The sequence below is a fragment of the Ovis canadensis genome, chromosome 10 (genome assembly GCF_042477335.2).
Source record: "Ovis canadensis isolate MfBH-ARS-UI-01 breed Bighorn chromosome 10, ARS-UI_OviCan_v2, whole genome shotgun sequence".
Lineage (NCBI taxonomy): Eukaryota > Metazoa > Chordata > Mammalia > Artiodactyla > Bovidae > Ovis > Ovis canadensis.
In genome coordinates this window covers 32,490,965-32,506,945 of record NC_091254.1, presented here as the reverse complement: position 1 = coordinate 32,506,945, position 15,981 = coordinate 32,490,965, and the positions used below count along the sequence as shown (strand labels likewise).

The 15,981-nt window shown below is 41.1% G+C and overlaps 1 protein-coding gene across 2 annotated transcripts in view; it reads right to left on the bottom strand.

Moving 5' to 3' along the window:
- Nucleotides 1–8,549, bottom strand: part of RB1 (RB transcriptional corepressor 1) — a 119,269-nt gene extending 110,720 nt beyond the window's left edge. For both annotated transcript variants that reach the window (XM_069601319.1, XM_069601318.1), the window contains exons 1-2: nucleotides 7,894–8,549; nucleotides 5,026–5,152 (exon numbers count right to left, since the gene is read on the bottom strand). In XM_069601319.1, the coding sequence (XP_069457420.1) occupies nucleotides 5,026–5,152; nucleotides 7,894–8,012 (246 nt within the window). In that variant the 5' untranslated portion in view covers nucleotides 8,013–8,549. The remainder of the gene's footprint in view (nucleotides 1–5,025; nucleotides 5,153–7,893) is intronic.
- Nucleotides 8,550–15,981: the final 7,432 nt, after the last annotated feature.

Genomic DNA, 15,981 nt, shown 5'->3' with positions numbered 1-15,981 from the left:
GGAAATATGTAAACAACGAAGGAGGTATAATGCACACAGTAAAAAATCTCACAGGATAAAAACTCCAGTTTCTTCACAAATACAGTGAAAAAAAAAAAAGAAAAGAAAGGAAAAGGGGGAGGAAAGGAAAAGGTAAAATCTACAGACTGAAAGAGATTTTAAGACACAGATCAACCAGTCACAATGTGTAGGCCTTATTTAAATCCTGAACTTACTGAAAAAAAGAATTTATGAAACAAGATAATTCAAACAATGGATATTTGATATTAAGGAATTTTCATTAATTTTATCAGGTGTGATGAACTGTGGTGCTTCTGTTGTTTGGAGGGGATTATCTTCTGGTGCAGCTTGTAGGATCTTAGTCTCCAAATCAGGGATTCAGTCCATGACCCCTACAGTGGAAGTGTGGAATCCTGATCAGAGGAACACCAGGAAATATCTTGTGGTCATTGTTTTAAAGAGTTCTTTTTTTTTCCCCCATACATACTGAAATATGTATAGATGAAACATCATATCTTGGATTTACTTTAAAATAATCTGGAGTCAGGGAGAAATAGAGTTTGGCCATGACTGATAACTACTGAAGCTGGTTAAGAGGTATGTGAGAGTTCATACTATTTTCTTTAACCTACTTATATAAATATCTGAAACTCTCCAAAATAACATGTCTTTAGAAATTAATCTTAGAAGTAGAATCAGAAATAAAAGAACCTGCAGACATCCTACATCTGTAATACCAATGTAACATTCACATCCATGTTCTTTAGCAGTTTACAGTCCGTGGGGTCGCAGAGAGTCAGATACGACTGACGACACACACACAAACATGTTCTTAAATGTATTTTGCTCAGCAAAACCCACAAGCAATCAGAATATAAGCACCATCTTCAAATAGATAGGGTGTATATATAACTAAGGACTAAAAAATTACAGGTAAAGAAATTTTTCATTACACATAATTTTAAAATATATTTCTGCTAAGATTATTAAGAAACCTCTTCATATTTTTGTAGCACAGCTTAAATAGAATGCCTAGTTTTACTCTAATTCCAAACTATTCTCTTCAATTATCTTTCTAAATGTAATTACCTCTAAAATGCTTCTATCAAGGGTAATATATTTCAAAGCCCTTGAATATATACACACACAAATAAACATACAAACATACAAATACACACACAACCCTCTATGCAAAAGCCTAAAAGGCTGATATTCAGACATCATTTCTGCTTATGAGCAAACTGAGAACTGGTTAATTGGGATTAACCAATTTGCTTAAAATCATATAGCTATATTACAACTACAATAAGAGTTTTTTGCCCTGAGGCCCAAGGTTTATTTCTTCTCTGCCACACTGTGATTCAAGATGCAGGAAGAAAACCAATATTCCAACAACTGATTTACCATAAGTCACAGTATGAGAAGTACATCTGACCAATTTCTTATTTTATTCATATGCTGTAAGCAGCATCAACACAATTTAATCATATGACAGCAACCACATATTACACACTTACTAAACATTTATACAAAAAGGAGAAATTTCTAGACAAAATACCACAAACCTTTCCTTTAAAAGGATTAATATATGCTTTCCTGCATGTATAAACGACTTTTTTTACTCTCAAGAACCTAAAAATATGCATTTTAATGAAAGTGCCACGTCAGAATCACTATACATCCATTTAAAACTTCAACCATTTTAACTGATCCTTAAATTCTTTAAAAAAAAAAAATACTAATATAAGATTTTCTGCAGTAGCTCATTAGTAAGAATATTCTACTTGCATGACCAAATATAAGCACTCATTTACACTAATAAATGCTTTATATGCATGAATTTAATCTACCAAATAACTCCAAGACCCAGAAATTATTGTTAGTTCCATTTACAAATAAGATAATTGAGACTTGGAGATTTCAGGTACCTTTTCAAGATCACAGAGGCAGTAAATGGTAGATTTGAAACTTGAGTCAGTCCAGTCTCATGACAAATTCTTGCTCTTAACCCATCCTTTGTTTCAATAAACATTATCTATTTTCAGTTGCCAAAAATTACCCTGTTACCACATTCTTCTTGTTTCAAAGAAGATAGCCAAGTGCAACTAGAATGGCTGCATCAGAAACAGGTTCATTTTGTCACTCTCTGGCTTCTCAGCACTCACTGTGTCACATTCTCCCTTAGAAATTACTGTATAAAGGAAGATTACATTATCAGGCCAACTCTCCAAAACTTAACTACCACTGAAAATAACATTTCTATGGAAGAGTCTGGTGAACTGTAACAGAAAAATACAACATCATCCTGTCGCACCCAACGAAAAGATGCCCCAAGTTCCAAATGTAACGTGAAATTCCTTTCTTATTTTCCTCAGCACACAACCAGGAATGACTTCTCATCTCCTAGTCCCCATCAAGAGCATCATCAGGAGATGAGTTTTAAACTATGCCAGTTCCCATGGAAGATAGGGACAAAGCCAGGAGAAAGAAAAGGGTAGGATAAAAACCAGTAACATTTATTTATTTATATATGTATATATGAAAGCTGAAGCCCAAAACTATTACTGCTAGAATTCAGTCTTTTTAAAAAAGTTTCCTGTGAACTAGCCTGCAAATCTAACTACCTTATTATACTTACTAAGAGATCTGGATTCCTGGGTCAGGAAGATCCGCTGGAGAAGGGATAGGCTACCCACTCCAGTATTCTTGGGCTTCCCTTGTGGCTCAGCTGGTTAAGAATCCACCTGTAATGTGGGAGACCTGGGTTCGGAAGATCCCCTGGAGAAGGGAAAGGCTACCCACTCCAGTATTCTGGCCTGGAGAATTCCACGGATCAGAGTTCCATAAAACTGAGTGACTTTCACTTTGAAGAGATCTGGAACACAACTCACTTAAAAATTGGCAACTATCTGCACTTACCAATGCTGTCTATAATCAACTACCCCTTCTCAACTTTCTGAAAACTAAAAGCCTAGTATCTATGGAAGAGAGAGAAGTGAAGGAGTGATGACTCTCTTTAACAGCACATGCAAAGAAACAGCTTTGTACATGATGTACTCAAATCAGTGGAAATATATATTAGGTGCTTTGGGATGATAATACCAAAGTCATTCATCCAAGATACTGGAAGAATGCCTTTTTAGTATGTAGTTCTAGAGTATGTTCAGATCTTTGGAAATTGTGAGGTTCCTCTTTTCTTTATTACCAGATGCTGAAGCTGAAACTCCAATACTTTGGCCCCCTCATGCGAAGAGTTGACTCATTGGAAAAGACCCTGATGCTGGGAGGGATTGGGGGCAGGAGGAAAAGGGGACGACAGAGGATGAGATGGCTGGATAGCATCACTGACTCGATGGGCATGAGTTTGAGTGAATTCTGGGAGTTGGTGATGGACAGGGAGGCCTGGTGTGCTGCGATTCATGGGGTTGCAAAGAGTCGGACACGACTGAGCAACTGAACTGACAGACCGAATGCTTGTGTCCCCCTCAAATTCAGATGCTGAAAACCTGATGCCCAACAAGATGGTATCAGGAAATAGAGCCTTCAGGAGTGATTAAGTCAGGAGGGAAGGGCCCTTATGAATGGAATCGGTGCCCTTCTGAAAGAGGCCAGCAAAAGCTCCCACCAGCTCTGCCAACCAAGGCCAGTGACAAGGCACTATCTGTGAATTCCCTGTGAATAAAGAAGTGTGCCTTTACTAGACCCAGAATCTGCCTGCATCATGATGTTGGACTTCCCAGCTCCAGAACAGTGAGAAATAAATTTCTATTGTTTATAAGCTATCCAGTCTAAGGTATTTATTTTAATAGTCCAAACAGACTAAAACACTAGAGCTTTTTTTTAACAGTTATAAATAGTATTTTTATGGGATGTATATAAACATAGTTTGCTGCGTTGATCAGATCAGTAAAAAAACAAGTAAGCAGTGTACTCTAATACAATGCTGAATGAAAATGTAAACTCATTAAAAGTGATTAGAGTGCAGTTTAGCAAAAATTACCAAAAGTTTTATAAATGCTCATAGCTTTTGACTCAGTAATTCAAATTGTAAGAATTTATCCTAATAATCAGAGATTCATTCATTAATCCATTTAACAAATAATTGAAGACTTAATTTGCACCAGGTATCACTCTTACGAATAAGGATGTTTATCACATTATTTTACAGCTCCAAAAAGTTGGGGGAGAAATGTCAAATAACAGAAAGCTAACAAATCAGAATACAGCTAATGGATAAAATATTATAACACCACTGGAAATGACATTATCAAATACATCAAAAAATATTTAACAACATAAAATGCTCATGTTAAGAAAAAAACATTTTTTTAAGATACAAAACTACATGTAATTACATATATAACTATATGTATGATCCCAAATCTGTGTTTTAGATCTTATTAGTCGGGATCCTTAGTTAAGTTACTCAGTCTCACTCAGCTTCAGTATCTTCATTTATAAAATGAAGATTTTACATTTTACATGTAAAATAAGGATTTTATACTTCACATCTTAAAGGCTTGTCAGATGAGTTATTTGCAAAATGCTTATAATATTCTCTAGTACATATAAAGTGTCAATAATTATTTGCTAGTGATATTATTATATCCATAGATGTTAATATATATGTACATGTATTCAAGAAAAAATAGAATGTCAAAATATTATCAAGATTCTGAATTCTAAATAATTATAAGGCAATCGGGAAATTTCAATACTGATTATATATTATGATATTAAAAATTATTTTGAGTCATTTTTTGTTTTTTAAGAAGTCTTTATAGCATAATGAACTATTTATGAATAAAATATGAAACCTAAGATTTGTTTTAAAATACTTTGGTGAGGGGCTTACACGGAGAGTTGGGTTTTAATTTTTAATGTTATCAGAAATAAATTACCTCTGGGTAATAGGATTATTAGTAGCTTTGCTTTATAATTTTCCACTTTCCAAATTTTCTATGGTGATTAAAAATTACTTCTGAAATTAAAAAAAAGTTTTCAAAAATTTTTGACATTCCTTACCAATACTCCATCCACAGATGAAACTTTTTCCCAAGTTAACCAAGCTCTTTCTCTGACATGATCTGGTATCTTTAATTTCTGACATAATGCAGTAAAATCAGGTTCTTCAGTTTCTTCAAACTCAAGCCTACCAAATGAAAAAATATATAATAGGCACATATTTACAATCAAATTAATTAGATAAATATGTTTCAATAGTTTGCATAGAACAGCACTATCCTGAAAGACAGCATCACTAAATACTTTAGAATCTTATTTATCTTTGAAAAAAATTACACTTAGAATTTAAACATATATTTATCTTTTTCAGTCTTTCCAGAATGGTAATACCACACAGTGAAAAATGTTTGCTGGTCTGGTGAATCACATACTTCAGAGCAGCAAAGTAGCTTAAAGTAAGTACAAGAGCTAAAACTGGGAAAGTTGGGTTGGTTAACAGCAAGAGGAAAGCAATAGATAATATTACAAAACCAATTCAATATCATTAACTTTTGCTAAAATGCAGTCTACCCTTCACAGTGTTTTATTTAATCTACTTACTAGTAGTTCTTAGATGATGATTAAATTCAAGCTTTCTTTCTGATTTTCCTTAACCAAGACAGGCAGTCAAAAAACTCTTCTTGGCTAATTCTTTTTCAATCAGTTAATGTCTACTTGACCTCTAATAATAATAGTACAAGGAATCGCTAATAATTTTTTAGTATTTATTATGATCCCACACAAAGTACCTTAGATGAAGGTAGATTGAATCCCCACATCAGCCTATTAGGTAAGTCCTCTTACCCTGTTTTACAGATAAATACCAAATCAGAGAAGTTAAAGCACTCACTTGAAATCACAAACAGTATGTCAGAAACCCTGATAGAAACCCAATAATCTAACTCTATAATCCTTGCCCTTGAGCACTATTCCAGACTGCCAACCCTTCTCTGAAACATAATTAACTTTTGGTTATCTCAAGAATGAAGATGGTGTGCTGTTTCCCTTAAGTAAACTCTCAACTCTCAAAGTAGGCATGGGCTCCATCACTGGAAATGCAATTGGACTGGGCCCTGAACCCACCCCAGGTAAAGTTCTCAGCTTCAGACTGCCAGGCAGTGGTTCTATCTTTGTTAAGTAGTTAACCAGTAGTTTGATAGCCCATAAGGACACATTTTATGGGTAAGGATAGATCAAGAACAGACTTTATCTTGCATGGTTCTGACTTAAAGAATTTGTGATAGTTTCATCATTTAAAGTATATAAAATGAAATGTTGTAAAATAGAAGGAAAAAAAGACTTTCTTTTCCCAGGTGCTGGCCAGAACTTCAGTATTTCTGGTTACTCCACAATATTCAAGAATGCTTCCAAGCTCTGTGGATAACACAGGGTTCTTTGCAGTAGACTTCACTGCTCTTACCAAAAGGAAACTGGAAAATACTGGACATATCAGAGTTTAATCAGAAACTAATGTCTTCTCCTAGAACATCCCTGGGCTTTCTTTTTTTTTCCCACTAGTGAGAATGATTTTTAATTGATAAGACAGTCATATATGAATTTCTAATAGCCTTTCACAAGCCATTTCCAAAAGCTTTTCCCAATCTTTAACAATTTGTCCCGAATTCTCTTAGCGCAGGGGAAGGTGAGAGAAATAGGGCCTGCTGATCGGCTAGGACTGTGGGAGGGAGACAGAAAGGAGTCCCATTTCCCTGTAATTGATGTGCAGTCTCAAAGCAGGGCCAACTCTGACAATAATAATGGATAATTATACTCGCTCAATTTTTGGTTCTAACCATAAAGCATCACAATCAAGAAAAATAAGATGTTGCAATACATTATCTCCCTGTCAAAGTTCCACTGCATTATCGTAGACTTGCTTAAAATTTAGAATCCACTTACGAGAAGAAAAATAATTCCACGTGAGCACAAAAACACTCGTTTTGTACTCCAACAAACGAAACAAAAAAAAAAAAAAAAAAAAAAAAACAAGGACACCAGGATCCTTGCTGGCTCAAAGCCGAAAGGCAAAATGGAAGAAATAACGAGGCACGCTGAAGCCAACGAAAATACGCAAGAAGAGTTCTAGAAAACAAGAGAAAAGTTCAGGAACTTTTAAGCTCTTGGGCTAAACGTCTCACAATATTTTTGCCCAGGTACGAGTTCTTTCTAAAGAGTTACGTTCCACCAGTCACTACCTATGGCCATGAATCCCCAAGACCGAAAAGCCCCTTCTAAGAGAACGCCACAAGGCGCCTCAGCCGAGCTTCCTGGGGGGTAACCGACACCCAGGACCCTGCCCTTCACGTCCGCGGGCATCTCTGCCGCTGCATCCAAGGCTTTTCTGACTGTCTCTCCCAGGACTGGGCTTCAGATACAGCTGCGCGCCCGGGGGCGGTGGGGGGAGGGGGGCACTTCCAACTGTTGCATCGCTAGAGACCAAAAGAGAAAGTCAAAAGACCACTGGAGGACTACAAATCTCAACGGGGAGAAAAACCTATCCAGCAAACACCAGTTAGTTCTTTTCTTTTTTTCCTCTTTTGCGTGTGATGGGGTCTCGAAACACCCGCCGGATGCGCAGGGCCGTCTCGCGGAGCAAAGGCGGCACCTGTCACTTCGCTCAGCGACCCGAGCCCCACCCGCCCGACACCTGTCAAGCTGGAGCCGAGACCCCCCTCCCGGCCGCCCTTCCCAGGCGGCGCCCGCACCCAGACCCCTGTCAGCTCCCTCCCGGCGCTCCGCCGCGAGGGGTGGTAGAGGGGGGACCGTCCTCCCGCCGGGACCGGCGCCCCGCGGGGACGCGCCCCCGCCTAGACGCCGCGGCTGCCGCCGACGCAGCCTCGGGGCGCCCTCCCCGCTCGCCGCCCGCCGCCGGTGGCTCGGCCCGCTCACCTGGCCAGAGGCAGGTCCTCGGAGCCGCTGTCCTGCTCGGGGTCCTCCTCAGGGGGCGGCGGCGGCGGCGGGGGCTCCGCGGCGGCGGCGGCTGCTCTCCGGGGGGTTTTGGGCGGCATGACGCGCTCGCAGGGCAGGCGCCGGAGGGTGCTGGAGTGGGGCCGGAGAAGGGAGAGGACGCGCGCACCTCGGGCACGCCCCGTCCTCGGCCGACTCCCGTTACAAAAATAATTTGAACGTTCCCCTGAGAAAAAAACCGGGCCGGCCCTCCCCCGCCCGGCAACCGAGCGCCGCGTCCAACCGCGGGAAAACGTCACTTCCGCCCGCGGCGTCACGTCCGCGAGGCTCGCGGGCCCGCCGGCGTCGGGAGGGCACCGGGGTGCTGGGCGAGGCGAGGCGAGGCGCGCGCCGGGCGGGCGGGCAGCCCCGGGCCTGCAACCCAGGCGCCCGCCCGGAGGCAGCGGCCGCCGCCGCCGCCTCAGCCTGCCTCGCCTCGAAACTCGCCCCTGCGGGCGTGGGTGGCCGGGTAAGGGCGCTACCCGGCCCGGTGGGTGCGCGCGGGCTCCCTCGCTATAGCCGGGTGGGTCCGGGGCTGCGGCCGAGGCCCCCGCCGGGGAGTATCGGGCGAGCGCACCCGGGGCGGGCACGCCCCTCTCCTCCGTGGGCGGCGCCCTCCCGCTCGCCCGCGCTCCTCCCGCCCAATCCGTTAAGCGAAGTCAGCCAAAACAAAAACAAACTGCCTCTGGGACACCTATGAGGAGCTGGGTTTTGCCCACTACCAGCGGAGACCAAGTACGGGACGACGAAACTGGCCTTTTGAGAGTTCTTTGAGGGAAGAGGGGTGGGGGCTGCGGGCAAAGAACTGATGACAAGGTGCTGCGCGGTTTTAATAGTAGCGTAAAACCAGGAAGCACCATCGAAACGCCTAAAGGACATCTTCAGAGGAGCAGGGGCATTTGAGTAGAAGTTTGCCAGACGGACTTCACATCTAAGGAGGACTTACTATGTGCACAGGGGATTGTTCTGGCCATTTTATCTCATTATCTTACCGAATCCTCAGAAACAGCCCTTTAAAATGAGTTGTAGTCGTATTACACTTTGGATAGGGAAGACAGGCTCAGAGGAGTTAATTCATTTGCCCAGTACTCCAGTATTCTGGCCTGGAGAATTCCATGGACTGACAGGCTATAGTCCATGGGGTCGCAAAGAATCAGATACGACTGAGTTACTTACACACACACACATACACACACAAACACACACAGCCGATGGGTGGTAGAGGTTTTGAACTGAGATATATGTGACTCTACTTATCCATTAGTGAAGTGAATTCGCTCAGTCGTGTCCGACTCTTTGCAACCCCATGGACTGTAGCCTACCAGGCTCCTCTGTCCATGGGATTTTCCAGGCAATAGTACTGGAGTGGATTGCCATTTCCTTTTCCAGAGGATCTTCCCAACCCAGGGATCGAACCCAGGGCTCCCGCATTGTAGGCAGACGCTTTACCGTCTGAGCCAATACGTTGTGTTAAAGAAAACACCACGAAGAGAGAAATAGCATGTGCAAGGCACAAAGACACCAGAAAAGAGTTTGCAGGAATTACTATGGTCAAACATTGACTTAGAAACTGTGTCTCCTGTCTCTTGGTATTTACTTATGCTAATAGATTGCCTAGTTTGAGTATCTGCTTTTGTATCACTGGCAGATGCTGTGGGTTGCCCGCTAGGAGCTTCCCAACTGAGGTGCTATGAATAAAATACAGCTGTGTTCTGACGTGAATTCCCTCATCCTTGGAACAGCTGAGCAGGGCTGAGGCAGCCAATGCCTTCAGGCAAGTGGTAGCTCTTGGGTTTATCCCTGTGGGCCATACAATGGATTATCATTTTCTGTGTATATTATGGTGTATGCCAGAATGTGAAAAGGGGTTAGCCGTTATTGGCCTACTCAACAACAAGTTCTGCCTAAGTTCAGTCTCTTGGGGACTCAAAGTTTATCCGAAGTGAGGGTCCATGCCCAGACCCAATTTCAGAGGGCAAATACCATTACAGCGGTAATTCCACTCATCTTTCCCAGGATTCGAGTGGAGTAGTCAGGAACACAGGACACAGTTTTGGTTTTTGTAAGATGCAGTTTTGGTTTTTGCAAGATCAAAGATAGTCTGCTGGGTGCCTCTAAAATGAGATACAGATGTCATAGTTCTACCCCTTAACTATTTTGAGAATGTTTCACTTGCAATTGCTGCAGCCATAGTGACTTAAGACAAGCTGACCTGAGGATGAGGCAGAAATACTAAAGATGGCTCAGTAGTAATATCAGAAAATCTGGGTCTTTGGTGACATGACTGAGCCTCTGATTTGACTGGTCCTGGAGCTGACCTTGATGGAGCTGGGGTTTTCAGTTGTTTCCACCAAAAAGCATCAAAACCAATAATTTTGCTCCAGTGAACTCCTTCCATACAGAGACCAGTCATTAATGTAGCCTTAGTACCTAGCACGGTGTTGGGCACACGGTAAATGTTTCTTTGCTAAAACTCAGGATGGAGTGAAAGCAGAGGAAAGTCTAGGAACTGAAGTAAACTCTCTTCATATATAGATACGACTTGCTTTATTAAACCCATTTTGTCAATACCCAAGTTTACCGTAACTATGATAGCTCAGAGATTTCTGTTTACAAAAGGATGTGTATCTTACCATGGATACATTTAAAGTCCTGGGAATTCCCAGTGGTTAAGTCTCTGAGCATTAAATCCAGTGGATAAGGCTGCGTTTCCAAAGCAGGGGGCACAGGTTCAAGCCTTGGTTGGGGAACTAAGGTCATGCACACTGTTTGGTGCAGCCAAAATCAAGTCTTTATACAAAACTCAGGAGAAATTGAGTCCATTAAAATCCTTGTATTCCTCCCACAGCTTTCTGTTGCATTGCCAAAGAAGTGTTAGAAAGTCTACAGATTCTCCAAGGAAGTTTCCCCTGATCTCTCTGCACCTTCATAGTAGTTTTAAGATTACTGTAAAACCAAAAAAAAAAAAATTATTTCTTAGATTTTCTACCTGGAAACAGAACTGTTCAGTTTGAGGCCTCTTCAGTGATATCAGACTTTTTTTAAGTCTTCCCTAGTCTAAGAAGTCTGCCTTTGACTTTTTTCTTTGATTTTTTTTTTCCTTTGGCTGTGCTGGTTCTTTGTCCTGGTGCACAGCCTCTTCATTGTGGTGCATGAGCCTTCTCTGGTTGCAGAGCAGCAGCTCTAGAGTTGGAGGGCTTAATAGTTGCAGCACACAGGACAGCTGCCCGGTGGCATGTGGGATCTTAGTTCCAGGACCAGGGATCAAACCCTTGCCCCTGCATTGGAAGGTTAAGATTCCTAACCACGTTGGCCCATCAGGGAAGCCCCTCAACCTCTTTGTAAACTACCACACTGTCTCCATTTCTTTCCCATGTAGCTTCTTGAAAGGGTAGTCCCCATTTGCGCTTCTCTCGCAACTCCTCAGCCTGCTAGTGTTGCCTCCAGGACTCCACTGAAACCACTCTTTCAAAGGTCACCAGTGTCCTAATTGTCAATTCATGGCTTCCTTTTGGTCTCAACCTACTTGACCTTTATTGCAGTTAACACAGTGAACTACTTCCTCTTAAAGCTTCCATAGTCTTCCACAAATTCATGGTCTCCTTGTTCCCCTCCTCTCTTCTATTACTTCACAAACTCCTCTACTGGTTCTTCTCCTAGCAGTGCTGGTTCTTGGACCAGTGCCAGTCTGCAAACTACTTGTGTTTAGTACACAAGGAGATAAGGACAGAAGTTAAGAGTAAACGTTTCAGGCTTCCCTGCTGGCTAAGACAGGAAAGAATCCGCCTGCAAAGCAGGAGACCTGGGTTCAATCCCTGGGTTGGGACAATCCCCTGGAGAAGGGAAAGGCTACCCACTCCGGTATTCTTGCCTGGAAAATTCCATGGACAGAGGAGCCTGGTGGACTACAGAAAAATATAATTAGCATTCTATAAACATGAAAAAAAAAGAGTAAATGTTTCACAGCGTTTATAGGAGTTTAACATTTCAGCAGTATCCAAGCATGTGATCGTTGGACACCTGTGGTTAAACAGAGTATAGAGTGGTTCAAATTTCTCCAACTTGCGTGACAAGTAGTAGGTCAGTGGCACAAATTGTAGCTCTGTGTCCTTGTCATGTGCTATAGGACCACATTAGTGAAAGAGTGAAATTTTTAAGGTTTGTCAACGGTAAGCCAAAAGTAAATAAAAATATGTGGGAATGTAAATTTTTCCATTTATAACTAGTTATTTTTACAGTCATTTTATTTTTGCAGCCATTTTCCTTTTTAATCAAGCCTGTTTTTGAAATTCACAGCTAAAGTTGGGAAGTAAAATTTGTGTCATTTATTTTTAACCCTAAATTACAAATGGTAAAATAAGCCTTTTCTGTCTTGTCAAGAAAAGACACATCAGTAGTGGGTTAGTAATGATAGTAGTAAACTGAATAATAACCAGAGAAGTAATTCCAAAGAATTAAATATCTGAGTGTTTGTATTAACTTTGCTCAGAAGTGTAATTCCCCATCTACTGAGTTCACAGCCATATCTCATAGCAAAGTACTGAAAGTATGAACTGACTGATGAAGCAAGAAGGCCACCATACATGGCATTTATACATAAAATATTAAAAAACTATGAATTTGAGAAAACATTTTGAATTTTTATTTTCTACCAAAATAAACATACATAGGGAATTCATGAATCCAGAATCTATTTCTTTCATTGAAAGATAATTTAAATATGACTATTAATATAATAGGATAAATCTTTGGAACAGGCTACTAATGAAAAATTGAAAATGAATTTTTAAAATAAAGCAGCATTTGCTTCATTTGGAATAAAAGTTAAGAATGAATATCTGAGCTTACTGAATTTGCTTTAAAATCTCAGTGGTTAGGACCCAGCAATTTTGCTTCCAGGGCACAGCTTCTATCCCTCCTTGGGGAACTAATATCCCACAAGCCTCGTGGCAAAAAAAAAAAAAAAGTAACGTCTTTTCTTCCGTTTCCTTAAACATACCTTTAAGAGACTGATTGCTCTGCTATTACTGTTCTTAAATACAGCGCAGGAACAGTTTAGGGACTTCTGTGGTGATCCAGCAGTTAAGACTCCTCTCTTCCACTGCAGTGGGTGTGAGTTTGATCCCTGATCAGGGAACTCAGATCCCAACTGCTCCACAGTGTGGCCAAAAAATAAAAAACAACGGAAAATAGCAACAACAACAACAACAAAATAGAAACAATTTAAATATACATTATGCTAGTGGCATTGTCAGCAACTAAGCTACATTAGAGGACTTAACAAGGAAGAAAAACATCCATTTATCATGTTAAATACTTTAAATGTTAATAGACTTAAAATATTAAATATTGTTATAGTATTTGATATAGGAAATTGTCACTTTACTGCCAACCTTTTGTTTAGACCGTGGAATGATGGAAAATGAAGGGTGTATTAGCTATTCTCTATATTGATCACCTATCTGTACACTTCCAGTGAACAAAGTGCAGTTGTTATAGTTTTTTCCTTTTATGTTATTTTTTGTTTTAATTCTGTTTTTTTGAAATGCAGTTTTATGTCTGTTTGAAATACTTGAAAGTGTGAGTGAGCTTGTGTTTGGTGTGCCATTTTTGTTTTCATTTCATTTTTCTAGTGCTTTTCCATATTTTACTTTCCAAAACTTTATTTTTCACAAAAAATTAAAATTACAAAGTTCATTCCTTTATGGGTACTGTGAGATAGCCCTGGCCTAGAAGATATGCATCTCTCTTCTTTTCTTGCTCTATTTCATTCCCATGATTTAAGTCACCTCCCACATGTGTGTGCTTAGATTCTTTCTGATTTCAAGAAATAGAAACCTACTCAGTTTACCTGAATTATTCAGGGTTTAGAAAGGCAATGCCAAAGAATGCTCAAACTATCGCACAATTGTACTCTTCGCACATGCTAGTAAAGTAATGCTCAAAATTGTCCAAGCCAGGCTTCAGGAATACATGAACCGTGAACTTCCAGATGTTCAAGCTGGTTTTAGAAAAGGCAGAGGAACCAGAGATCAAATTGCCAACATCCGTTGGATCATCGAAAAGGCAAGAGAGTTCCAGAAAAACATCTATTTCTGCTTTATTGACTATGCCAAAGCCTTTGATCACAATAAACTGTGGGAAATTCTGAAAGAGATGGGAATACCAGACCACCTGACCTGCCTCTTGAGAAATCTGTATGCAGCTCAGGAAGCAACAGTTAGAACTGGACATGGAACAACAGACTGGTTCCAAGTAGGAAAAGGAGTACGTCAAGGCTGTATATTGTCACCCTGCTTATTTAACTTATATGCAGAGTACATCATGAGAAACACTGGGCTGGATGAGGCACAAGCTGGAATCAAGATTGCTGAGAGAAATCTCAATAACCTCAGATATGCAGATGACACCACCCTTATGGCAGAAAGTGAAGAGGAACTAAAGAGCCTCTTGATGAAAGTGAAAGAGGAGAGTGAAAAAGTTGGCTTAAAGCTCAACATTCAGAAAATGAACATCATAGCATCTGGTCCCATCACTTCATGGCAAAGAGATGGGGAAACAGTGGACACAGTGGCTGACTTTATTTTTCTGGGCTCCAATATCACTGCAGATGGTGATTGCAGCCATGAAATTAAAAGACACTTACTCCTTGGAAGGAAAGAAAAAGCAGAGACATTACTTAGCCAACAAAGATCCATCTAGTCAAGGCTATGGTTTTTCCAGTAGTCATGTATGGATGTGAGAGTTGGACTATAAACAAAGCTGAGTGCCAAAGAATTTTTTGAACTGTGGTGCTGGAGAAAACTGTTGAGAGTCCCTTGGGCTGCAAGGAGATCCAACCAGTCCATTCTGAAGATCAGTCCTGGGTGTTCATTGAAAGGACTGATGCTGAAGCTGAAACTCCAATACTTTGGCCACCTCATGTGAAGAGTTGACTCATTGGAAAAGACCCTCATGCTGGGAGGGATTGGGGGCAGGAGGAGAAGGGGACGACAGAGGATGAGATGGCTGGATGGCATCACCGACTCGATGCACATGAGTTTGGGTAAACTCCAGGAGTTGGTGATGGACAGGGAGGCCTGGTGTGCTGCGATTCATGGGGTCGCAAAGAGCTGGACACGACTGAACGACTGAACTGAACTGATGATTAGTTTAGGGGGAAAGTGCAAAAGACCAAAAAAAGATTCCCTGCTGCTGCATCCGTGTATTTTGCCACCCATCCAGCAGCAGGCACTGTGAACGCTGCTATTCTTCATCTCTTTGTTCTGTTCTCCTGCCACAAGAACCTTCTCTCCATGCCACCAATTCACACTCTTCAGGAGAGAAAACGTGATCAATTCCCCTACTAAACCATAATTTATATTAACGGGATCAGATAAGATAATTCATGGAGCGCAGTGTCAAATGAAAATGTAGAGCCTATTGTTCGAAAATTATTGAGACTTCCAAGATGGTGACAACAGAGCTTTAAATCAGGCCCTTCTAATGTGGAGTGTTACAGAACTGCATGGTCTACATACCCAAAAAGCCAGGTCTGTCCATAAGGGTAGATCGATGTCTGTTCTGCTAACTAGCATATCCCCATGCCTAGCATGTGCCCACAACACTGAACAGTCAGTTGGATAGCCAGTTTAGTACTACACTATTATACTGAGTTGACCAAAAAGTTTGTTCAGGTTTTCCGTAAGATCTTCCAAACAAACTTTTTGGCAACCCAGTATTAGTTTCCCCTCCTCCCCTGCCCACTCCCTTGTCTTCACTCCTTTTTCTTTCAAATGGCCCTCAGGCTCTGTTTTCTAGAGAATTCAAGCTAAAAGACAGGCTCTGTTTTTTAGAGAATCCAAGCTAAAAGACTTGGCATCAAGCTAAACTCCAGTTAGAATGGGGACCAATGGGGTTTTGACTCAACACCACATTCTGTGGTTAAGTCACTGGAAAACAGAATGTGGATGGATCTAAGGGAATGAGAAGAAAGCATTTCTATCTTTGTATCTCATGTTCATTTTCACCAAAGAGCATCTACCACAGCAG